The following is a 25,206-nucleotide window of genomic DNA, read 5'->3' on the forward strand; positions in this document are numbered from 1 at the left end:
GTCACTTTCTCTGAATCTCAAAAGTTCCCTGTAGCTTTATTCCAAAAATATTTTTATTAATAGATATTAAATAATGTACAGAAAGGAAAGGAGCTGGTGTTAGGTTGTTTATGTCCCTTCCCCTCTACCTTAGCTCTTCTCGTGTCTTGCCTATTTTTTTGGGCATTTTCTTGGCATGGGGATCTTCTAGCTCCTTGGCCTTGTAATAGTGGGGAGCCACCTCCAGAAGCCAACTGCTTTCAATCTCCAATACCTAGAAGGGGAGAGAAGAAAATCAACAGGGTTCCCTTTTATCCAACCTAGATTCTGATGTGTGTGTGATTTAAAAAAATAAATAAATTTCTCTCCTTTCCCATTTGACTGGGAAAAGGAGCAGGGGCAGGAGAAAGGGAACCTGTCTCAAATGCTCTAGATCCCAAGGGCAGACACACCTCTACATTATATTCAAGATAACAGGTAAGCTATACCTGAACTAAAGCCTGAACATAAAGACTACACTCGGAGCCCTCATCTGCCTTGTTCACCGTTACCACTCAAAACACCCAGACGATGGACATTCCCATACTTAGTAATGAATACAGTTTTCAGATCTTAAATGATGCTGAGACAGCTGTTAGAAAGGATGCCTTTCTATTTTATCCTACCTTAAACCAATTGTGCTTCCCTGTCTCTGCCAGTCCCAGCAGTGTGAATCTGGGTTTTTAGCTCTTCGGGATACCATCTCCCACACGATCCACTTGCCTGGGCAAGGCAAGGTCCCCTCACCTGTCTCATGAACTCCTTGGTGGTCAAGACAAGTTCGTGGTAGAGCAGCCAGCGTGGCTGTTCCTCAAAGAGGGAAGAATTGGGATGAATGAACACCGTCTGCTGCTGTTTCACCGTGCGGTAGCCACTACGAGTCAGCCGTGCTGTGTGGTAAAAGTAGCCGGCAGTGATGGCCTAAGGAGCAGGGAGGAAGGAAAGTCAATGGGAAAGGCAGGCACCCAGGGACCGTCAGCACTCACTACCTTCTTAGTTCAGGCTCTGGGAGAACCAGAAAGGTAATGCGCGCTCGAAGAAGCACTGAGAAGGAATCTTCGGTGTCTGGGGAAGAGAGCACAGGAAAGCACACCTGCCACAGGGGAGGGGGTCACGTTCTTAGGCAGGGGACTGCCACTGGCCCCAGAGGAGAAGCTTGCTCCTCGGGAGATGCTGGGTGGACAGCAGCAGACGAAAGAGACGCTGACCTTGCGGACACGGATATAGTCCCCCTGGCAGGAACTGAGGCCAACTTCCACGCGTTCCAGGAGCCCCTCCAGCTGTTCCCGCACGTCCCGGGCTCGGCGCATCGATCTAAACTGTACAAAGTTCTCATAGCACCACTGGGAAGAGTAACCACTCTCAGCCCACTGCAAACAGGGTTGAAAAAGAGCATGGGGTGGGGATGGGGGATGTTGAGTATACAGCAGGATCAGAGTCCCACATGTTCCCCTCATTCCCACTCACCCAAGCCCAGTGACCTGTGTATAAACATTCAGCAGAACCAGGTGATCCCCACCAGGGAGGAAGAAGTTGACGCGGGCATTGTCGGCATGGACAACCTTGTCCTTGGGTCGGTAGAAAATGGAGTTGTTGACAGAGAGCATGGCGGCCACTGTCAGGATCTCCTCTGAACAGCCGTACCTGGAGCAGGAAGGCAGGTTGGCATAAATAAGCAGCACGAGGAGCTCCTGGATTTTGGAGCCCAGGCGGCAACAGACACAAAGAGTGGGAAAGTGATCGCTGGGTGACGGAGGTCCTCATGTGGGGACTGTAGGTTGGGCTAATGGCTACAAATTGGTTGGTGGCAGAGATGGGGTCAAGGAGGTGAGGGCTATAGATGAAACAGTAACAGGACAGATATCCACGGAGGCAGAGGCAGGAAAGTACAGGGGATCCTGGAGGGTTCTGCAGTAAGGTATGCATGACAGCACCCCCTTTAAGTTCATGTAATGACCTTTAACCTCAACCATGGGCAGAAGAATGGCATTGAAAGGTGGCCCTCCACAGCTACATCTACATGTTCCAGTCTGAAACCTTAGGAACGAGTAAGTCCCCAAAACAGCCCTCACTCAGCACTCCCCGGTTGGGAAATCTTCCACTTGCCTTCATGCCCCCAAATTTTCTACGTGCTTATCAATTTGACCCATTTGATATTATAACCAAAGACTGGACAGTAACTGGCTGACCCTGGTGGGCCTTAAAAGGGGCAATGAGAATTCTCTAATAACTTGTTATTTGGTAAAGAATAACGTGGTGGAGAGAAAAAGAGCAAAGATGGCCCCAGAGACAGAAGGAGGCGTGGCCCATGTGTGTGCTGGGGGCCCAGCTGGAGCAGGGGGCTTACTTCTCAGAAGCCAGGATCATTTTAGACAGCATGGGGTCCACCGGCAGCTCTGCCATCTTTCGACCAGACTGAGAAGAAGAGGGAGAGTTGAGGCCAGTCCTCCCTCAGGCGTCCCTCCACCCCTCAAGGGGCCACCCCACCTTCCTCCTGCCCCTGGCCCAGCCCGCTGCCCTCCCACCTCACCGTGGTGAGCTCCCCAAGGTGGTTGAGGGCTCCCAGTGCATACAGCTGCTCCAAAGCCAGCAGCAGGGTCTCATACGGCGGAGGGTCCAAGAAATCAAAGTGCATTAGGTCATGGATCCCTGGAGAAAGATGTGGGAGGTAGAACTGGGTCCCGTCACAAAGACCAATGACTCCAGCCCCACCTGGCAGGACTAGGGGTCCCAGTCACCTAAGCTCTTGAGCAGCAACACGACATTGCCAAGGCTGGTCCTCTGGATCTCAGGCACCGTGGTTTCCTCCAGCTCGTGCTGATAGGCCCAGGCAGTATACAGGCGGAAGCACTTCCCTGCAGCCACCCGACCTGCCCGACCGGCTCGCTGATTGGCTGAGGCCTGGCAAGAAAGGATGATTTGTCAGGCTGGCTGATAATTTGGTGAAGGAAAACAGAAAGGGCAGTGTTTCTGACAGAAATCTGGGAGAGTGACCGCTAATCCCCCTTGTCATTCCCCCTCCCCCTCCCCCACTGGAGACCCCACTTGAGCCCAGGCCAACCTTGCTACAGGGTGTGACAGTGAGTGATTCCATGCCCGTGCGGGGGTTGTAGCTCTTCTGCTTACAGAACCCCGGATCCAGCACGTAAATGATGCCCTCAATGGTGAGAGAGGTCTCAGCGATATTCGTTGCCACAACCACCTGAGTGAGAGGATGTGGGGTCACCCAGAAACCCCTCCTCAATCTAGTCATCCAGAAAAAGCAATCCTTTTTCTTTTGAAGGGGGTTCAGGGGTTTTGTCAGAGGTGGGAGCTGGGGATGGTGGGGGTCAGGTTCCTGCCGCATCTTCCCCACTGTCACTTTCACATTCGCCTTCACATGCTACTTCCTGAAACAGCCTCCTGACAAGTCTCCCTGCTTCCACTCCTAGCCCTGGGCACAAGGCATCCAGGATGGTCCTTCTAAGATGTGAGCCTGTCACATCACCCTCCCCCACATTCTTCAGTGGCTTCCCATCCTACCTGAGAATCATATCCAAGCCCCTCCAGGCCCAGGCTACCTTTCTGGTCTCATCTCCCAGCACCCAGGCTGCTCACTCCACCCCACCCACTGCGCCCACTGCCAAGCGCATGCCTCACGCCCACCCTCCCCATGAGCTGTTCCCTCTGCTTGGTGTGCTCTTCTCCTGGATGTCAGCCTGGCACCCTCCCTCACCTGGTTCAGGCCTCAGCTTCACTCTCACCTTATCAGTGATGGGGAGGTCTCCTCTATACCCTAAGGATAGTACTTTCCTGACACTCCTCCCCCATCTCCCGGGAGTCTGTATCCATCTTCCTGTGCCCCTCTGTATCTCTTCAGAGTCTGTCACAAATTGATATTATGTATTTAAGTGTCCATTGTTTCTCCTAACTTGCATTACACTAAACTCTGTGAGGCTAGGGACTTGTCCATCACTGCATCCCCACCCCTAGAACAGTACCTGAAATGGGGGAGGAACTCTTTAAATATTTGCTGAACAAAAGTAACATCTTTGTTCAAAATCCTTTGACAACCACTCACTAGTCTAAAGTCCACACTCTTCCACCTGCCATCAAAGGCCCTCTCTAATCTCAGTCCAAAGTTGTTTTCAGCCTGTCTCCCACTACTTCCCCATGTGAAGCCTTCTAGATTATTCTGACCTCAAACACACCTTAAGTCTTCCTCTAATATTCCCCTGCCATCTTCCCTAAAACAGATCAACTCCCATCTCCTGGTGCACCAAGGGCCTCTCTTCTCCCCTGAGTCTCATGCTCAATTTCTGGATCGTGCATTTGGCTGCCTCTCGGGTCCTGCCATAGTCACCCTCTCTCTCCAGCTATGGAGGCGAGGGACTGACTGCCACCGGCCTCGCAGCTGCAGCAGGGCCCAGGATGCACCTTGCAGAGGGCAGGGAGACTTTCCTTTCCACTACTAGTTGGGTGAACTATAGGGGGAAGAACACAGGTCTCTCCCACTGACCTTCCGTGCCCCAGGGGGCGTGGGCTGGAAGATCCGCGCCTGCATGTCAGGAAGGCAGGTTGGCATAAATAGGCAGCACCAGGAGCTCCCGGATTTTGGAGCCCAGGCGGCGACAGCGATCCTGGAGCATCTCACAGGCAGCCTCGATCTCCTCCTGGATTTGGGGTGAGGAGACCAGCAGGGGTCCCAGAGTCATAGGAGGCCAACCGGCCAGCCCTGTCCTCCAGTGGAATACATACATCACACCCCCTACCCCTACGTCACACACCTGTCCTGTCAAGAACACCAGGATATCCCCAGGGGGCTGGGTCACGTGGATCTGCAGCACAGACACCACACAGGCTTCCAGGTAGTCCGCCTCCGGAGCCTGGGGAGGAGGAGGTGGGGTCACATGAAGGCCATCTGCTCAGGCAAACCTCTTCCTCTCCTCCCAGCTCGACACACACTGTACCCTAGTTCCCCTTTGACCTCTCCAGCCCACCCTTCCCTCCTTGGGACAGCCTCCTCCAAAGGCTCCAGCCCTGCCGCCTTTACGCTGAAGCCCATCCTCCCTGAGGGGTACCTTGGTATAGAAGATGTCAACCGGAAACCTGCGGCCAGGGATTCGGAAGACGGGGGCGTCATCGAAAAAAGTGGAAAAGCGGGCAGTGTCCAGTGTGGCCGAAGCCACCAGGACCTTGAGCTCAGGTCGGAACCGAGCGACATCCTTGATTAACCCAAAGAGAATGTCTGTGTGCAGCGTCCGTTCATGAGCCTCATCCACCATCACCACGCTGGGGGAGGAACAGGGACAGCAGTGAGGGGGGAGCCGGCCAACTGCAGGAGTGGATGTGGGGCCCCAGATGAGAACAGATGGAAGTAAAGAGTCCAAGGGTGAATGTGGGAAGAGGAGGGCTCCAAGGAGAAGCCAATCATCCCAGTTAAGCCAGACCAATAGCAAGTTAGAGAAGGCCAGGGCCCCCTGATCTGCGGCCTCTCCCAGCATGGGCAAACAGCAGCCAAGATCTGGAGGCTAGAAGCGGAAGCCAGAAAATAGTCATACATCTGCTCTGGATCAGAGTCAAGAGCCTGTTAAGCATCAGCAGAAGTAAGGATATCTGTTTTAAAGGAAAAAACAGTAAGGTAAGGTCTCTTTGAATTCAGAGGGTTGGCCCCCAGGCTGGCTGGGAGGGTACTGATAGACCTGAGCCACCATGATTTGAACAGCCCAGGAGCTCCCACCACCCTGCAGGACGGCTGCCGCGCATCCCTGCTGGCCCTGCCACCTCTTCCTGGAGAGAGGGGCCTGGTTAGCCCTCCCACCCCAACCTTAGAGGACTCTGCAGGCTTCTGGGTCTCCTCGTAACTTAGCTGTGTCTGTGCCACCTTCTCTCTCCTTGCTCTAGTCTTTGGACTTCCTGGCCAGCCCACAGGAGCTCACCCCTGATCTTAACCCTTCGAGCCTAACCCTGATCGAGATGGTGAAGTCCTCAGCCGTTTCACAAGAAGGCTGGCTTGATGGGAAAACCGCACAGCCTGAACACTCTTGCACTGGCTGGCCTGCCATGGGTTCTCAGAGGTTTTTGCAAGGGCTGTGAAGGACAAAATAATATTTGTCCCATTGTTTCACTGTGATCCTCTAGGACCGGAAATCCACAGCCTCCTAAGAGCTGAAAAGGCACACAGTACTCAGCTGGCCTGATGCCACCCTCCATTCCATACATGAATCACTTTGCCTCACAACTCAAGCTCATCCACCCCTGCTTGGCCAAAGCCAGCACTGAGAACTCACCACTCACAGGCCAAGCCACTACAAGATACGGGCCAGAGGCTCGAGAGCCAGGGCGCGAGCACTCTGACAGCCCCTGCAACCTCTGCCACTCTATAGCTTCTTATACTGAGCTGAAATCCTCCCCCTCTAACCTCTCCCATGGCTCCTAGCTGGGCTCTGGGGTCACATAAAGCAAGTCTGGTCCCTTTTTCCATGTAACAGCCCTTCGCATATTAAGAGGGAACCAGAGTGTCTGAATTTCCCCCATGAAGCTGAACAGTCTAAGTTTCACATGGCTTCTCAAGTCCCCACAGCACGCCTCTACCATCCTGGTTGTTTCCTGAACTCTGGGAACAACAGGGGACAGAGGGAGAGGTTCTCTCTGCAGCCCCTTCTACCCTCCAGCCCCTTCTCAGTTCCAGGACTGTTAGAACCATAGAGATTCAAGAACTGGCGGATGAATCAGAAGAGAAGATAATGATCATATTGGCCAGGTGGGATGAAAGGAGAGAAAAGCCAGAGATTAAAGGAGATCAAGGCAGGCACTGCCGGGAGGAAGGCTGTGGACCCGAAAGAGGCCAAGGTGGGCAGTTCTCCCTCCTGTGGGAGGGGAGGGGGAGCTCTGTACATACCTGTAACTCGCAAGGTCAGGCTCAGAGAGGAACTCCCGGAGAAGCATCCCGTCTGTCATGTACCGCAGCACAGTTCGCTCTGATGTGCAGTCCTCAAAGCGGATACTGTAACCAACCTGTCAAGGGGGCCATTAGTGAGCAAGACTGGGTGGGTGCTCCCTCAAGGGAGAGGACAAGGGGTGAGCACCTGGACCAGTGTAGGGGGGCCTGGAGGGCAGCATGAGCTGAGTCCCAGACCCTAGGGGTTCCTCTCACCCCTCAGTCCCTACAGATCTCACCTCATTCCCAAGCTTCACCCCCATCTCCCGGGCCACTCGGGCAGCCACGCTCATGGCAGCCACTCTCCGGGGCTGGGTGCAGGCAATCTTCATACCCTTCTGTGTGTAACCCTGCAGGACAAGGAGAGAGAAGAGGTTTTCCCTTTACTAACATGCCACTGGAGCCCAGGACAATTTAGAGAAGTTGGAAATGCGGGCCAGGGCAGGGGGAACAGAGTAACAGATAGAAGCTAAAAATCTGACAAGAAGGACAAATGACAAAATGGCAGACCCAGGGGGTCCTCACCCAGCCCTGGCAGTCCTAGCCCTTTGGGTCATCAAATTCAGGGCTCTGTGAGATTTGAGATGGAGAAGGACCGACCAGCTGGGGCAGACCCGGAAGCAACAGGAACAAAGGAAGGTAAAAAAGCAGGAAAACAACACTTTTCATTCCTTGTTCCTTGGCCCTGCACAGGAGCAGAGGCTGAACTGGTGGTGTATAGGGTCCACATTCATACCCACATGCCACCATCTAGCTGTCTGCACTTCCTTCCAATGTGAATGTACTTACCACCTACCAGGCATGGACACAGTGGCAGAAAATGAGAACAGACATATGAAAAGGGTGTGGTCCTTCTTCTCAAGAACCTCACCATTTGGCTGAAAAGACTAAAGGACTGAAGTGGACATGGTAAGTGACTACAGGTGCCACAGAAAAGAGCTCTGACAGGACTGTGCTTCTCGATGCCAACTGCAGGGTGTGGCTGCCCTACCTCCTCAAAGAGGTACTGTGGGATCTGGGTGGTCTTGCCCGAGCCTGTCTCGCCTTCGATGATGAGGACCTGATGATTAGCAATAGCGGCCACGAGCTCCTCGCGGAACGGGAACACCGGGAGGCTGCGGCGGACGGCCTGGATGGACTCCTTCTGCTGGGCCTGGGTTGGAGCGGGTAGAGCTGATGGCTCCTAAGAGGGAGGAAGAGGGCCGTGAGCTTCGGGGCCAGCTCCCTGCCCGCCTCAGGCCATCCCAGAGCTCCCCTTCTCACCTCGTCACCCTGGAGCTGAGTGGCCCGGACGAACTCGATGGTCTCCTCTTCCTCCAGCACCAGCTGATACTTGGGCTCCTGGGAGGCAGCATCTCGGGCCCCAAACTTCAAGGACGCTGCCCCCAGCCGGGCCTCCTCCCAGCGCCGCTGTTCCTCCCCGGGGGCGCCGGACTCCTCCTCCACCAGATCCACGGCTCGCGCTGGCTGTGCAGAGAGGGGGCTGTGAAGATGGAAGTTGCCCTCTCCTGCCCAGCGTCCCCTTCCCAGTCACCACCCTACCCACAGCAAAAGGCAAGACAAGTAAGGGGCCAGCCAAGGCACCACCCAAGTCCTTGAAGCCTTCCCTTCCCTCTGCCTGGGGACTGGGAATGAAGTGGTGATCCCCTGGCTTCACCTGTCCTCGGGTCTCCTCAGGCATGTGGTAGCGATTGGTGGCCTCCAGCTTCTCCTGCTCCCCAGCCGCCCGGTACTCCCGGGCCAGATCCCGCACACGTCGCTTGTATTTGAGCTCCCGCCGCTCATGTCGGCTCAGCTCCACGTCCCCAAAGAGAAACTCCTCGTCCGCCAGCTCGGCCTCCAGGTCCTCCAGCTTCTCGCGTTCCCGCTTGGCCAGGTACTCTCGGCGGGACTTCTTCCTCAGCTCGGGGACCTGGGACAGCACAGGGCATCAGAGCCTCATCCTGGTGGAAGGGCAACCTCTTCCCTACACACCCCCAAGATTGACAACATCCCTGACAGGCCAGCACAAGAACCTAAAGATGTGTCCTCACCTACCTTCCCTCTGCACTGAGCACCCTGATCAACAACGGGCCCAACGCTGGGCCTCTTTGAAAGACACACTGCTGACCCCACATACTGCCTTCCAGCAGCGGGATCCAGCTGGACCATCCTTCTGGGCAGCCTCATCATCTTTGCCAATATAGACACAAGGACGATTATGTATGTATGTTATATTCTACTCTTACTATATTATTCCACCGAGTAGAAAAGGGAAAACAAAACAGCTGAGACCAGCATCTGGCAGCAAAGGCCTCAAACTGAAAACAACTGAGGCAACTGGAAACCAGTGGATGGGCCAACAATACCAGTATGTAATCTTCTGCCCCAGTGAGATGCTCCTTGGTCTTGAACTGAATGACTAGTTTGGGGGAAAGGGAAAAATAAATTACATATGAAAGGATGGAAGTACAGCATCACAGAGTGGTTCTGTGAGGCAAAATGTAACCAGGGATGTTTAGCTCTGGGACTAACCTCTCCCCCTCAGACAATGGGTCATTTGGCTTGTACATGTTTCCTTTCAATACAGGCCTTCAGGACACATTGTGGATGACAGAAGATGGGCCACATCATTCAGACCCTTCTCGACTCTAACCATGACCCCTCCCACTGTGGCAACGTGATCGTCCTTGTGATCAAGAAGAGCTCCTACTAGAGGAACAAAACCCCATTGCTGCCCTTCTGTTGGGGGTCCTCATTCTATTTAATTGCTTGGCTTTTCTTGTTTGTTCTATGAAGATTTAAAATAAGAGTTTATGCTCATAACCTAGCCTGAGTACCACAATTAAAGACTGCTTTGGCCTAATGTAGGAAGCAGATAAACAAATACCTTTTTAAAATATGGGCAAAAAATCAGGACAATTTGAGCATCAAAAAGAATAGTGATATGAAATTGTAAAATCGTGAGAAATAAAAATCCACGAGTCCAGAGTGACACGTATACATACAAACAAAGAATAAGGAAAAAAATCTTGTCACCAGTGAGGTGACTGTTACACCAGATTCTTTACTCTGAAAATTAGTAATTAAAAGGAAACAACTAAACATTTGCCCTCCCTTTTAAGAAGAAATTGTAGTTCATTCCTTGTGGTGGAGGAAAAGATCTTCTTAATGTAAAAAAAGGCTAGTCAACAAATGCAGGAGGAACGTCAGAATCCCCAAATCACCATTTTGCAATCTGCCATGAAATAACGGATTCAAGAAAGGATTAGCAATGGTTGCTAAAAACCATCAGCTGAAAGGATGTTGGAGGAAGGATACTTGCATTAACAGATACACAACTGGACAGGATGCCCCTAGTGTGAAGTGTACATCACTACCCAAGAGGTGTTCCTGCCACAACTGCTTAATCTGAGTCTAAGCCAAGTGGTAGACCCGATTTCCACTTTAAAGGAAGCACAGGGCACAGAACTTAACACCATAAGATAAGGATCAGGTAAATCCAGAAGGTAGGACATGGTATAAGAAGAGACAGAGAGAAAGAAAGGGAGAGGAAAAATGAAACAAACAAACTTAAGAGACCTAACAACCAAATGCAATGCATAAATCTTGACTGGATTCCAGCTTGGAAAAGGCAGTTATTAAAAACATTTGGGGGTAACTGGGGAAATTTATTGTAGGCAGGTTCTTAGTTAATACATGAAAATTACTGTTTACCTTCTTGGGTGTGGTTTTAGGGAACATCTTTATTCTTATGAGGTACATGCTGATGGGATAAAAATGCTATGATGTCTAAAACACTTCAATGGTTCAAAAAGAAAAAAGCCTTCATTTACACAGACGCTGCAAATATTGCACATATTAGCAATTTGTGAATCTGAAGTCTGCATAAGTGTTCAATATGCTATTTTTCAACTTTCCTATTTGTTAGAAATTTTTCATAATTGAAAAAGAAAAAAATTAAATTCAGGAAAGTAAAAATACTACACCAGCACTGAGAGATGTCTCAGAAGTCCCTGACCACAGTCACTTTGTGGGGTGTGACCTGAGATGGACTGGTCAGGAGAGACCTGAAGACCACTAGGCCATTTTTAGGACACCAAGAGTCTTAAAATTCTTTTAGGAAATCTAAGTGTGACTTACTTGGGAAGAGTAGGCCTTTGGAAAACTTCAACCCTACCTAAACTCACCCTATAACAAGTCCAGTTCATGAATTACAAGGGCTCTGTCCCTATCTAGTGAGAAGACCAACTCAAGAAATCATAGGGAAACTACAAGGCCCCGTGGTGGGTAGAGGGATTAGGTGGAAGGAAGGTATTTGGAGATCGTGTGCTCAAGCTGAGTGGTCAGCACATCCCTGGGCAATGGTACTCCTGCCTGCCCCTGTCCTCCAGCCACCCCCTTGAATCTTCCAGCTGCCTTTTGAGTACATCTCTTTAAGTCTTGGGAACAGGGAAGCTCACACTTTCCTCATTGACACACTGTAATCTGTGTCAATGAGGAAAGGAGTCAAAGGAGGATCTCCTCCAGAGACCCAACACCCCACCAGCATCCCCACCGCACTTCTTTTGCATCCTTTCTCCCTCCCTCTAACCACTCCATCAGAAAGTCTTTCCTTTTATCTTCTGATCGTGGTTTCCTGGGCCCTGGTACTCACCATGGCTTTCCGGTCTTCCTCGGCCATCTTGAGGCGCTTCTGAGCCTCTTCATAAGCCTAAGAGAAGAAAGCAAGAGTGGAGGAGTGTGAGGCCCAAAGTCCCCACACCCCACAGCCATTCCCTTTCTAGAATCACAAGGATCAGACATTCCCTGGCACAAAGAAGTGTCCCTCTTCACTGAGCAATCTCCATGGCTACAGCGCCAGCAGAGAGTCCCCTCAGCCAGAGACCCAAAGAGATGGACAGACCATAGGGGCAGCCCTTTGTCTTCCCAGAGATCATGATCTCTGCAAACACACCCAACCTCAGATGGGACACGGGGGTCTTCCTGGGCATTTATGGAATGGGCTGCTCCTATGTAGGCACCTTCTTGTCTGACCGCTCCAGGACATTGCGTGTCCGATCCTTGTCCCGCTGCCGAACTCGCTCGGCAAAGGCATCGCGTTCCTCCAGGTCCTGAAGACGTTCTCGCTCTGTCCGCTCCCACTCATCCTCCGACTCTGGCTTCTCCGTCTGCTGTTTACTCCCCCTGCAGCCCAGCCCAGAGGATTAACTAAGGGCATCAGAGGCTTACCAGTCCCATCATCCACCTGTCCCATCATCCACCTGCCCCATCCTCTCTCTCCCTACTCCTGATTTACCCTGCCTTCCTCTTTCCTTTCTCAGAAACCTCTTCCTCCTCCTCTTCTTCCTCTTCCTCCTGACGTTTCTTCCTCAAGTGTTTCCGTTTTTTCCGCTTCTTCTGCAGACTGCTCCCTGGTCCTGCCTACGGTCTCCTCACTGCTCTCCTCGCTGTCCTCCAGCAATCTGTAAGATCGGTTCTTCTCCAGCAGGGCTCGGGCCTCTCGCTCAGCTGCCCGAGCTGGTTTTTCCACCACTGCCTTCCGTGGGACCTGACAGAAGAGGAGAAGATATGGGGATATGAACAACTCCTGATCTCTGCCCACCTACTCTGCCCTGTTCCTAATTCAAGGAATAACCTGCTGTTAAGCCGGCCTTCATTCTCTCTTCCCCATGGCTTCAAAGCCTGTCCCATGCACCTGCTGCAAGGTACAAAGGATACTGGAATAGAGAAAAAAATTCATGCCCTCACGAAGTTTACATTCTTAAACCCAATTCTCAACTGTTCAGCCTCTGTTCTTCCCAATGACAAAGTCATTCCTACACACGGACTGACAAGGATTACTTTTGGCAGAGGCCTGTCATGGACCTGGCATTGTACCAGACTCCAGGGATACACTGGTGAACAGATGAACCTAAAGCCCCTACCCGCATGTTCACTTACATTCTAACCTCTTCTCTCATCAAGCACTAATGGGATGGCCACACCAGGTTATCTGCCATCCTCTACACAAGCTCAGCACTTTCATTCTTACTGTATAGTTTCTGAGCACCTGGTCTGCAAGGTGCACTTAGATGGCAAGAATACAAAGATGAGAAATACACAGTTCTGTCCTATGGGAGCTCACCTTTATATTTTCCTCTTTCCCCCTTCCCTATTTGACAAATTCCAGAGACTTTTGGGTCTGCTTTTCCTTTTCACGACCCGCACTCCTTCTGCCCTCCCACATCTTCCCACTTTCCATCTCTTCTATAGCTTCACTATTCAAAGTGTGGTCTGTGGACCATCAGCGCCACCGGGAAACTTGTTAGATCTGCTAGAAATGAAGAAACGAAGATTCCATCCCAGATTTAACTGAATCGCAATCTGCATTTTAACAAAGGCCCTGGATGAATCCCATACATGTTAAAGTTTGAGAAACACTACTCGATAGCGCTTAATCCGACACACAAGCCCTTCTCAATCTTTTCCACTGAGCTGGACGTCCAGGCCGTAGGCGATAACGGACATAGGATAAATGCTTGTGAACTGAGCTTACTTAATTCTCCGATGGACAGTTAGCTTAACCTCACCTAGACAAATAACCTAGGGCCCCCTTCCCTGCTCCACCCCCTCTCCCGCCGCTCCCAGGCCGGGCCCCGCCCCTCCCAGCACCTTATTCCAGAGTCTCAGGGCGAAGTCTCGGGCCGGCCCACTGAGGTCCAGGGTATCGGTGTCTCGCAGGCGCTGCACGAACTCCTCGGCCGAGGCGCAGCGCTGCGCGGTACCGATCAGGAATTGGGCCACGTGCCGCTCGCTCAGCCCCAGTACCGAGTGCAGCTCGTCCTGCACCCAGCGCTCCAGCCCCGCCGGCGTCGCCATGGCGACCCACACTCCCTATTCCCGGCCCTGAAAGTGTCTCAAGTAGCCACGGTGACGGCCGGGAGGCCTGGAGCTCCGGGCCGGAGCCTCCACTCTGCAAAGGAGCTGTCTTAGGACCTGGAGGTTCCGTTTCCAGCAGCCCAAAGCAATCTTTCCGGACCGCGGAGGCCGGAAGCAGCCGCACTTTTCCGGCCTATGCACTACGGTGGCCGAGCGAGTTCAAACATCGCGGAATCGTACGCGAATTTTCATTTTCTCTCCTACCGAATCTCTCTGTCGTCCCCTGTTGGTCATTCATGGGTGTTTCACTCACTCATTTCATTCAACAAATGCTGAGCACCTAATCCATGCTAAGAACAGTTTTAGTCCCTGGGGATGTAGCAAAAAACAAATCAGAAACTAATCCCTTTCCGAATTTACAGTGGTTTGGGGAGGAAGGAAGACAAGATGCATAATAAATAAAACATGTAAGTTCTATGGAGCCAAAAACAATGAAAAGTGTGTCACTGTGTGTTGGGGGTAGGGGCTCTATTTCAAACTAGATCAAGTCCATGTTTATTACAGCTCAGCCTGTGATGATTAGGAGTGACCTTTGCTAAGACTGGTACCTTTCACAGAAGTGAATACAGGTTAGGCTTAAACGAGGACTCCAGGCAGGAAGAAACTTGGGATCTGGAGGACAAAAAAAATGCCTTCTTGCTGTCTCTGTAAAGTTTTTTTAACAGGTCTCCAAACTAAGGAATGTGCAAACTGAATTCTGCATTTTTTTGCTAACATATTAAGAAATTCACTGGTGGCTGCTTAATTTTAAATAAGCAGTTTGTTGCTTGACTGCTCTCTGACCTCTGATCTTGCTTTACGCTTTTATGTTAATTGGATTTATCCGATACTAATGTTGGGAAACAAAGCATTTATTATTCTAATTAACAGTCACGGGTAGCTCCACATCATTGACTTCTTGGATGCACTGTTTTCTGTTTCTGAAATGGACTGTGGGCACCCCTGGCACCTCAGAGCTTCCTGCCTCTGCTTTCCTGGGTCATATCTGATTAGGATCTTTACCTAATTAGCTAATATAAGTATTGTTTCCTTCCACAGCCTCTCTGAAGTGGCTCATTCTCTTGATACCTTGCTCGTTCCTTTGCTAGTTCCCTTGCTAGTATGCTAAAGACCTTTGATATATGTTTAAGATCAATTTGTATAATACATGATATTTTTAATAAAGGGGAACTCTCCTCTGACTAGATTGAGAAGAGCATCTTCTAATAATAGAAGGACTATAAGTATTCAACCATGACCTTACTAGCATGGAGAACTGAAAAAATGAACTGATAAGTAAAATAAAGATCTTCCACGTTTGTAGAAGATAGAAACGTACTGAAATGGGAAAACCTCTTAATATCAACGATACTTGGGCCACAAAGCCATGAATTTTCGATGGTTCTTAAAACTTTGAGAATATAAAACGTATTGTCTAGCAGAGACTTTTTTGGGAAACTGCACTTCTGTACATACACCATATTTTGCAGTAATTTCAGGTTAATTATTTATGGTCCCGAGTCTTGGAGTAAAAGCCCCTGGATTAGCCAGTGTCACACACTCTCTGGCTGCTTGGATTGTACTAGGCTTCTGAATACCAGAATCCTTCAATTCAGAGTATCCTTTGCTTCCAAATTTTTAGCTGCTTTTCAACTATTCACTCATTTATTCAGTCATTCATTCTTGAAATAATACTGTGTGTCTCCTACGTGCCAGGCATGGGGATACTGCAGTGAACACAATGGACATAGTCTGTGCTTGTAGTACTACCCGTCTCGTGGATACTTCAACTGCCCTTCCCTCAAACCAGTCCTTCTACTAGCCCTTTGAGAAACATGGTGCAGGGCTCTCCCAGAGCCCTTGATACATGTCAGTGCTGAGTTCCTGGTTCGTCCCCATCATTTTCCCCTCCCACAGCCATGGCCACTTCCTCTTCATGCCCAATAAGAAAATGGGAGAGGCTTGGAATGAGGAACCCAGAGCCCCGCCCCCCCACCCCAACATGCATTTTATCTAAAGAAGGAGAAGCAGCAGGAGAGTCGGAGAGAGCTCCGTTTTATTATGGAAAGTTAAAAAACAAACAAAAACAAACAAACAAAAAGCACAGGCAATTGAGAAGGAAGAGGAAATGGGGGAAGAGAGTTGAAGTGCCTCATTTCTCACCCTGCACCCTCGCAATTCAATTCAGTTGTGAACCACTAGGAGGAATAGAATTAAATAACTAGAAGGGGTACAGAGTTAAGGTTCCCAGCCTTCCCTCTTGGGGAAAACTGAGACACAGTAATACTGAGCAAAAGTGGAGGAAGCCATACCCCCAGGTCACTCCCAATGAGGTGAATGCAGGGGACAGGGGAGAGGATTCCACACCAACAGGCAAATAGGCGTAGCTTGTAAACCTGGGACTTTGGCAGGTGGGGCCAGGAACTCTGGGAACTGGTGGGTTTGTAAACCAGAGTGTGGTCAAGAGAGGAGGCAGGAGCTGTAAACAAAGTGGTAGTGACCTAAAGAGCAGGAAGGAGAGGTGCCTGAAAATGGAGTAGGGGCCAGGTCTCCCAGGGAGATGGGTGCTTAAATCCTGAGAGCCCCCAGGGGGTGGTGGGGAGTCAGAAAGGCTGTAAGGAGAGTATACCCTGCCCATGGAGATGGAGGAGGAACTCCATCTCCACCCCCAGTGAGCTCTGTGCTCCTCCCCAGGACTTGATGGAGATCTGGGATCTTGCATCACCTGGGATATACCAGCATGTCTGATGAGGGTGGAAACTGAGCAGTTGCCTTTGCCCCCAGAAACAGGATGAGGAAAGCAAGTTGGAGGATGTTGGTTGCCCTTCCCTGCCAGGCTCATTTTCAGGGTCTGTCTGCTGTGAATCTTCTGGGCTCCAGAATCTTCAGTTCTGAGAAGGAGGGAGGTATATCCTTGTGTCAGAAAAGGGTCACCTCCGGCAGGACTCATCTGTGGAGAGGAGGCAATAAGCATAGAGAGTGAGTGAGGGTCCCAGCCTCCCGCCTCTCCCACCCACTCCCCAAACTGAAAGCCAGTTGGCATGTAGGAAATCTGATAGCTTCCACATCCTGAGTGCTTGTTACTACCAGGTAACCAGCCATCACTCATTTAGCCTGGATGCTGTGCCAGCCATTCTCATAACTTGTTTTATCTTACAGTAATCCCAGGAGAGGTTAAGTGACTGGATGTCCACCCATAGTTCCTACTTGCTTTACAAGAATTACTTAACCCTCTCAACAACTGCAGGAGATAGTTGTTATTAACCCCATTTCCCAAATACTCAACTGAGGCCAGAAGTCAAGTGATTTCCCTGAGGTCACACCACAAGTAAAAGACAAGATGGAATTGTCAAACTCAGGCCTGTCTGATCCAAACTCTGGGTTCTTAACCATGCTAGAGCGCTCAGAAAGAGTCCTGGTTTTAAAGTATAGACACCCCATGTGCACTTTGCTTTCCAGGACCTCAGTTTTCCCATCAGTTAAAGGAGCGAGTTGGGATAGAATCCCTTCCAAGCACCAACGTTAATCCTCCCCTTCCCTCCTGGACCGCAGTGCCCACTCTGAACATCCAGGGGGCACCTTCGGGCCGGTGGAGCCTGAGCTCACCCACTATCAGGGCCTTGGTGCGCAGCCCGCCCTGGAGCTCTGGCTGCAGCAGTAGCAGCTCCTCCTCATCCTCTTCGTCGTCGGGTTGGGCCACCGGGGGGCTGGGGGCACTGGGGGCCTCAGGCTCCGGGCCTAGCTCCTCCAGCACTGAACTCTCGGAGGGGTATTGGTACGTGGTCTCCAGTGCTGTCTCACTGAAGGAGATCTTAAGCTTAAGGTGGGAGAGAAAATGGGGAGGAGGCAAGGTCAGACTGGAAAAGACTGCAGGGTAACACGTGCAGGATGGGGAGTGGGGACTAGATTTGGGCACTTCGCTGACTCTGCCCTCCCCAGACAATTCTGGAAGACAGTTTTCCTTTCAGTACCCACACTCCAATCCCAGATTTTCCTTCTTCAATCGTATCATTTCAAAAACATTGACTTTGGCCTGAAGCTTTGGCAGGGGCCTGGGTGGCAGAAGTAACACAGGACCAAGGTTCCCACTCATTAGAGTGTGGGAGGCAGAAGGGCAAAAAGAAATTAAAAGACCTGGAGATAAGTCCTTTGATCAGAACTGAGTCTTTGGGCACCCTGGGAGCCACCAGGATGGATACCCAGAGGAGGTGAGATTTGAGCTGGCTAGGCAGCAGGAAAGAGCTGGCTGGGGAGGGAGTCCCAGACAAAAGCAAAGACAGGCACCTTGGTTTCCATACCCTCAGCCCCTGGCTGTTCCAGGAAAATGGGGGACCCTGGACACCAGCCCCTCCCACTCCCCTCACTCCTCTCCTCCAGCTGGAGTAGACCCACAGTTCAGGCTCTTGGGTTTGGGAGGGGAGAAGAGACCAACAGAAAAGCCCAGAGGAAACGAGACTCTCCCCCAACACACAGGAGATGAGCCCCTGAGTCCCTGAAAGGTGCAGCTGGGGGAGGTGACAGGGGCAGAGAGGAAAGTCCAGGCAAACATGGGAGGTGGGTGGAGAGTGCACCAGAAGGGACATGTAGACAGAGGCAAACGACCAGAGAGGGATCTGGAGGGGAAGAAAATACTGTGTCAAGAGCAGGCGAGCCCCAGCTGTTCTCACTACCTTTTTACCCTTCCCCTTTGTCCTCCTAAGAAGCTCAGGGGGAAGGGGCAGGGTGAGATTAACTCTGGGAGCCAAAGCGATTAAGGAGACAAACAGGAGGATTCCATGTGAACTGCTCAGAAAGGTCCAGGTGATCTACTCAGGCCTTCTCTGGAGTCTGTCTGGGGAACTGGGGCTGAAGCCCTGCATCCATGAGTCTCTGCATGGGCTGGGGTATGAGGAGAGAGAAGCCAGGACTGTGAAGCCAGGACTGTGGCTGGACAAGTGGTTACTAACACCTGGGTCCCCACGGGAAGCCAGAACTCAGAGACTATGTGTCACTCCCTGGGGCCAAACCCTGCACTGGCCCCCGTCTCACTGGGAGCAAAAGCCAGAGCCTGACCAAGGCCAACAGGGTGCTCCCAATGTGCCTCTCCCCCTCATCTCTTGGGCATCCTCTTCCACTCCAGCCACACTGACTGATTTCCTCCAGCCCCACCAAGGGCACTCCTACCTCTGGGCCTTTGCACTGGCTGTTCCCTCTGCCTGGGACACTCTTCCCTCAAATATCCCCACGGCTCCCTCTCTGGATGATGCTATTATAAAGTTGGTATAGTTGCTCCTCCTACCTCCTGGCCCTCTAGGTTCCACTTATACCTGTTCTAATTTTCCCCCCAATAACCACTGACCATCTTCTAACCTACCAGAGAATTTACTTGTTATCCTTGCCTTTGCTGTCAATAGAAGCATGGAAGTTGCTACAATGGGTAAGGAAGGGTTCTTGCAGACCACAGATGAGGTCCCAACAGAAGACCAACACTGGGCGGAACCACTGGGGGTGGGGTAGTCCAGCCTGTACACACTCAACCCCTAGTCTGTGTCTGTGGAACAGCTGTGGTAGCATTGAGTGACAGGAAACTTACCCCTGATATCCCAACTTCTCAAAAGGGACCACTTCTGGTTCTCTTGCAGACAGATTTACTCAAACTTCTGGGAACCCATTTCTGTTTTCTTTTCATATCCACTTTTGGGATAACAAGCACCCTAGTTTATGGTCCATGCTGGAAAAAGGTCCATTTCATTTGCTCTCCATCCATGTTTGTTTCTTTCCCCCCATCCTGACCCCTGCTTCTCTCCTCACTACCCCCAGCTTCTGACTGGGCTTCTAAGGAATGCACAGCCCGCATGGGCGTTGGGGGGGACAGAGTGGGGTGACTCACTCACTCCTCTCTCATCAGCTATATAAGGTCACAAGGGGGCTGGAGAAGGGAGGGGCTGGTCTCCCAGCCAGAGGGGCCTCTAGGGACGGGCACCAGCCACGGCCCAACCCCTGGGCTCCAGTGGCAGGGCTGGGATCTCTCCCCCAGTGGCACTGATACATTGCATGGAATTAGCCTGCAAAGAGGAGTTTTTAGGGAAGGAGGGGTGGTGTTGGGTGGTGGGTCCTCCTATCCCTGATCCAGTGGGTGGAGACAGGACATGAAGGTCCCTGATGAGCAGGGTACTGGGAGAGCAGAGCCAGCCTGAGAGGGCTGAGGGGAAGGGGTCTGGTCCTGGAGAAGTCAGTGCTGCTTCTTCCCCACCCCCACCCTGAGTGGCTGCTTCCTGATTCTCTCACCACATCCTGAGCACAGTTCTGGCAGCCCTATGGCCCCGTGTTCACCACTCAGGCCCACCAGCCTTCCGGCCCCCACCCCAGGCTTCCTGTTTGGGTGATCTGCTTCCGGCTCCCCTGCTCCCTGACCTAGGTATGGTCAACATCACAGGTTCTGCCCTGCACTCAGACAGTCCCTGAGCTTTGGGCCCCAGACTTCATGCCTCAGCCTTCTTGTTCCTCTCCAGAGACACAAGCCAACCTCTACAGTAGGAAATGACTTTTCTCAACACCCCCCGCTGGCTTTTCCAGACCTACTTCCTTGCATCTGCCCAGCCAGAAGGGGAAGGGGCTTGTAGCAGCCAGAAAGCTCAGGAGAGACTCAGGGACCATGGCTTGGGGATGGGGGCTTAAGCTTCATGTGAAGATGAATTGGGGAGTCAAGTGATCCCTGAGCTTTGGCCCCTGTGCTTTCCCACTGACACTGAAGACACAAAAAACAAATCAGGATGTCACAGGTGGGATGGGAACTGGAAATGAGGAAGAGCTTCCCAGTCTCTGCATTAGATGCAGGAACCTCTCTTTCCTTGGAGATATTCAAGCTGAAAACTGGTGTGTGGGGAAGGAGTTTGGCCAGGGTCGGGGGAAGAAGTCGGCCTGGCCATTCCCACTTCCCTGCATGGCCTCTTTCCAGTTTAACCTCTGACCCTCTGCTGGCCTCAGCCCCCACCCTTGTCCCCCAGCTCCCATTGTACTCCCTGCTATCAGGGCAGTGCCTCCCAATTCACTTCTCTTTCTTTCTACCCCAAGGGGAGGGAGAGGCCAGAGTGGCAGGAAGAGGGGAAAACCAACTGCTGAGCCAGTTCTGGGGAGGGAGGGGAAGCCCAGGGAGGAAGGACAGAGAGGGAGGTGTGGGGGGCATTTTGGAAGAGGAGAAGGCTTTTCTTGTCCCAAGAGAGAAGGGAGCACTGTCTGAAGCAGTGGCCCAGCTGGGGGTGTGCAACCTTGAGGTCACCCACTTCAAATGGCCTCTGTGTGCGTCTCTCCCGTGGGGGCAGACTGGGGGTTCAAAAGCCTTCTCTCTGCTCTTTGGCCAGCCCTGTTCCACTCCCCTACCCCCTTTATCCTAGGATGTCCCCACTCCACTCTGCTCCCCCCTCCCCCCCCAGTTCCCTGGGACTGGGAGACATTCCTCCACTCTCTTCTCCCTGCCATTTCTCCCTAGAACCCCAAAGCTATCCCCTGTCCCCTGCCCCAGTCTCCTGTCCAATGTTCTCTCCCTGTAAGGCTGGAAGTGCTCTCATCCTGAGGACCCTGCCCTCATAGACTCCAGGCTGTGGCCTCAGCTCAGGTCTCCTACCAGATGGGCTGGGTTGGGTGACAGACTCAGGAATGGAAAGAATGGGGGGCGGGGGTACTCAGAGCCTAAGGGAAGGGAGAGTGAGCAGCCTGGGCACACCCTGAAAGAGACACACCCAGGACAGTGCTGGATTACGGGGCAGGATCCTTGGGCTTGGAAATGAATGGAAAAGCAGGGCTACAAGAAGGAAGGGTGTGTGTGCAGGGGAGGAAGGGTGGTGGCAGAAATGACCAAGAAAGAATAGATGGAGACAAGAATACAGGGCTATAAAAAAGAGAGAGAGACAGGCGTTCACGGAGAACTGACGCGTGGGCTTCTAAGAAGTCTGGCTTGGCTGCTCCCTACCTGTTTGTGGTGCCTTTCAGGGGACCCCTTGACAAGGCAGCTGCGGCTGAGGCGGAGGTAGCCCCCCAGAACCAAGATCTCCTCGGCTGTCGGGTACCGCTTCTTCCCAGCCCCGGGGACTGCAGCATCAGCTGTGGCTGGGGTGGCTGGAGTGGCAGGGGCTGCAGGGGGCATGGACCGCCGGGGGTTGACCGTGAAGGTGTGTCCGCTGCGGCGGGGGGGCCCCACCCCTGGCCCTGCCTTCACCCCATAGAACAGCCGGCTCATGAGGGGATCCCCAGGGGACTGGGGGGCAGGTGGGGCTGGGGGTGGGGGAGACAGAGGGGCCGCTGGTGGGGGCCGGAGTTCCACTGCTTCCTCTTCCTGCTGTCTAGAGCCTCCAGTCCCAGCGTCCTCTGGTGGGAGGGGGAAGGGCACAGAACAGCGGTTCTGCAGAGCGCTCAGAGGCCTGCCCTGAGCCTCCGCCTCCTCCTTCTCAGCCTCTGCTTCTCCAGCCTCTGTACTGAGAGGCCCCTGGTGCTTCTCGGCAGACTCTGGACGGTCTGATTTCTGAGTCTCTGTGTCCCTGGGTGTCCATTCCCGAACCTTCCCAGAGTTCAGGGTCCATTTCCACCCTTCTGTCAGCCTCAAGCCCCTCTCGCCATCCTCCTCAGGGCTGGGTCTCTGCTCTTTTGCTTCCACTCCTCCAGAGCTGCTGTCTGGAGCTTCCCTTGTCAGAGTCTCTGAGGACCCTGTAATCTCTGCTGGGACCATCTTTGGAATTCGCCTCTCTTCTTTTCTCCCACATTCCTCCGAAGAGTCTTTTCTTTCTTCTCCTGAGCTCAGCCTCCTCTCTGATGCCTCCAGTTGTACCAAACTCTGTTCCTGAGACTCTCCGGAGTCAGACCACCATTTATGGGCCTCTGTCAGGCCAAACTTCTGGTTGTCAGACTCTGCTGGACTCAGTCTACTTTCCACTACCTCTTTTCTCCTGGGGCTTTGTTCCCGAGGCTCTGCCAGTCTCAGACTCCGCTCTTGAGTTTCTCCAGGGCTCAGCCTCCATTTCCGCACCTCTGACAGTCTGGAGCTCCTATCTCCAGCCTCTCCTGGGCTTGGCCTCCAGTCTAGAGACTCCAAAGGCCTGGGGCTTGACTCTCGAGCTCCCCCTATCCCCAGCCTCTGATCTCTTGCCTCCCTGGGACTGAGCCATTCTTCCCTTGACTCTCTTCCCTTGGGGCTCTGATCCCGCATCTCCCCAGGGCTGGGTCTCCGCTCCCGGGCCTCCAAAGGCCCAGACCGTCTCTCCGCAAGTAGCTCTTCACTCCGCTGCTGCTGCTGCTGGCGCTCCTGCCGAATAAATCGGTTCTGGTGCACTGGTCCAATGGCCTCCAAGAGGACGGCAGACTCATCTGGGTCTGGAGGTCCAGCCTCTATAGTCCCAGGAGTAGGGCTAGGCTCCCCAGGAGACAGACCAAGCTTGGCGCGGCGGCGCTCCAGGAGTCCCCGCTTCCAGGCTGGCATCTGGGACAGCCGGTCTCGCTCTGCCTTCTCCCGGCCACGAACGACTGCCTCCTCCTGCCGGCGCCGGGCTAGCAGCTGTAGCTTCCAGTCCGGGATGGTGGCCATGGTCGCCTTGGGGAGGATGGGGGAGCGCTGGGGGCAGAGAACAGGAAGGAGAGGCTCCAGAGAGGCCCAGGTGGTGAGAATGGGGGTGGGAGGAAAGGAAGTGGACCGGAGAGATGGGACACAGAGGAGGGCAGAGGAGCTGAGAGTGAGGACAGAGGGAAAGAGGGAGAAGAGGGAGGGCAGAGAAAGGGGAAAGCTGAGACAGTGAAGAAGAAAGTAAAAGCCAAGTTGATGGGGGTGGGGGTGATTTGAGAGGAAGAATGGAGAAATTCAGGGCAAAGAGGCAGAGTCAAATTTGTCAGTACAGGTTAATGGGTATCAGAGACAGTCCCGAGGATGTGAGAAGAGAGAAAAACGAAAGAAGTTGGCGTGAGGGAGAAGAGAGTAAAGAGAAGCTGGGAGTGAGGGGGACAGGGTCCAGGCGACGTTGCCTCACCGCTATTCCAGGAGCGGTAAGAGTGAGAAGAGAGGTCAGGGAATCCCGCCGGAGAGGGGGCAGTGGGACCTGAGGGGGTGTCGGGGAGGTGGGAGGGCGGAGAGTGGAGAGGTCTAGGGGAGAAGGGGCAATCAGGGGGCAGAGGGGGGAGGGAGCTCCGCGGCTGCAGCCCCGCGCGTCTCAGCGCGGGCCCAGGAGGTCCGGGCTCCCCTTCCAGCTCCGCTCGGGCCACGCCTCTCCGGCCCCCCACCCTCCCCTCCTCCGCCCCGCACTCCGCCCCGAGGCGGGTCAGGGGAAATATCCTCCTCCGGGGACTTTCGGAACCCGGGCGTCTGAGCTGCCAGCACGTTCCCAGAACCCTGGCGTCCACCCCCACCCGGTCCCGTCACCACCGCCTGCCTCCCCCAGCTGTGCCCCGGGATCCAGGCGTGCGCCCCAGGCGTGCGGAGAACCCGCTCCACGCCTGTTTTCTCCGGAGCTGGCCAGTCCCGGGCCCAGGTCTCGGCTCTCCTGGAACCCTGACATAGCCGGCCATTCCCACCCTGCTCTGACCACACAGACAAGCAATCTCGGCACAAAGAGGAGACAGCCCAAGGTCCGGGCTGGGGACGGGAGAGGGTATGGGAGAGGAGACACCCCCTTTCCAGGTCTGAAGCCCCTCAGTCAACTCACATGCCGCGGGGCTCCCAGGGGAGGGGGTGCGGAGGAGCCTGGCGTCCGGAGAGAGGAGGAGAGAGGAAGAGGAGGAGAGAGGGATCGAGGGAGATCCGGAGACAGGAGGGAGGGGAGGAGGGAGGGAGAGGAGGAGGGAAAGAGGGAGCTGAGGAGGAGGGACAGAGGCAGAGACCTGGGGGCCGGGCAGGGGGCGGCGACCGCTTTGTCTGAGGACAATGGGGAGAGGGATGGGGGCGCGGGGCGGAGCCGGACGAGGGGGCGGAGCCTCGCTCCCTCCTAGCCCGCGTGGGACTCAGCGCCGGCACTCCTCTTTTCCCGCCGCTACCGGTAGCTCTCAGCTATCTGTCCCCAGGGCCTCTCACCCAGCTCCCGCCCAGTAGCCCTGGATAACCCAGGTGTCCAGACCCCCGCCCCCAGCTCGCTGACCCAGGGCGGCGGCCTGTGACTCAGGCCCCTCGAGGGACTTGGGGAGGAAGCAGCAGCTGCTCCAAGCCAGACCCGCCCTTCCCATCTCCTGCCGCTCCTCCCCCACGCTTTTGCCTCCCCGGCCAGTCTTTGTTACTGTAGGGGGCCTGGGCAGCCGCCGGGCTGTAGGGGGCCCTTGGGAAGGGGGCGGCGGCAGGAGCGGCGCTCGTAAGCCAGCGGCTTCGGAAGCTCGCTCCCTTACCCTAGCCGCTGCCCCACTCTTCAGCTTCAATATGTCTCCCGTGGGTTCCCAGGTCTGCA

General features: G+C 53.5%; 2 protein-coding genes across 4 annotated transcripts; both read right to left on the reverse strand.

Annotated features, from left to right (window-relative positions):
- Nucleotides 1-35: 35 nt before the first annotated feature.
- DHX16 (DEAH-box helicase 16) lies at nt 36-13,956 on the reverse strand. Its single transcript, XM_006191617.2, is given in 22 exon segments — nt 36-253; nt 766-939; nt 1,227-1,388; nt 1,500-1,662; nt 2,366-2,433; nt 2,549-2,667; nt 2,757-2,919; nt 3,080-3,220; nt 4,517-4,564; nt 4,566-4,670; nt 4,785-4,883; nt 5,079-5,289; nt 6,899-7,014; nt 7,177-7,287; nt 7,929-8,120; nt 8,201-8,404; nt 8,595-8,849; nt 11,574-11,630; nt 11,941-12,103; nt 12,216-12,331; nt 12,333-12,467; nt 13,571-13,956. Coding segments are annotated over 22 exon segments (3,138 nt in total). The 5' UTR covers nt 13,778-13,956; the 3' UTR covers nt 36-124.
- A 1,899-nt stretch (nt 13,957-15,855) lies between these two features.
- On the reverse strand, nt 15,856-24,872 carry PPP1R18 (protein phosphatase 1 regulatory subunit 18). Of its 3 annotated transcripts, XM_032463455.1 has the most exons (4): nt 24,478-24,872; nt 21,765-23,396; nt 17,396-17,633; nt 15,856-16,766 (listed from the first exon to the last, which is right to left on the reverse strand). In XM_032463455.1, exons 2-4 carry the CDS (start codon nt 23,367-23,369, stop codon nt 16,747-16,749), a joined length of 1,863 nt encoding a protein of 620 aa, XP_032319346.1. In that variant the 5' UTR covers nt 23,370-23,396; nt 24,478-24,872; the 3' UTR covers nt 15,856-16,746. The 3 variants fall into 3 exon arrangements, with proteins under 3 accessions (XP_032319346.1, XP_032319345.1, XP_032319347.1); XM_032463454.1 differs by lacking the exon at nt 24,478-24,872 and having other exon boundaries at nt 21,765-24,465; XM_032463456.1 differs by lacking the exon at nt 24,478-24,872 and having other exon boundaries at nt 17,423-17,633; nt 21,765-24,464.
- Between the last annotated feature and the right edge of the window lie 334 nt (nt 24,873-25,206).

Source organism: Camelus ferus, chromosome 20 (assembly GCF_009834535.1).
Source record: "Camelus ferus isolate YT-003-E chromosome 20, BCGSAC_Cfer_1.0, whole genome shotgun sequence".
NCBI lineage: Eukaryota > Metazoa > Chordata > Mammalia > Artiodactyla > Camelidae > Camelus > Camelus ferus.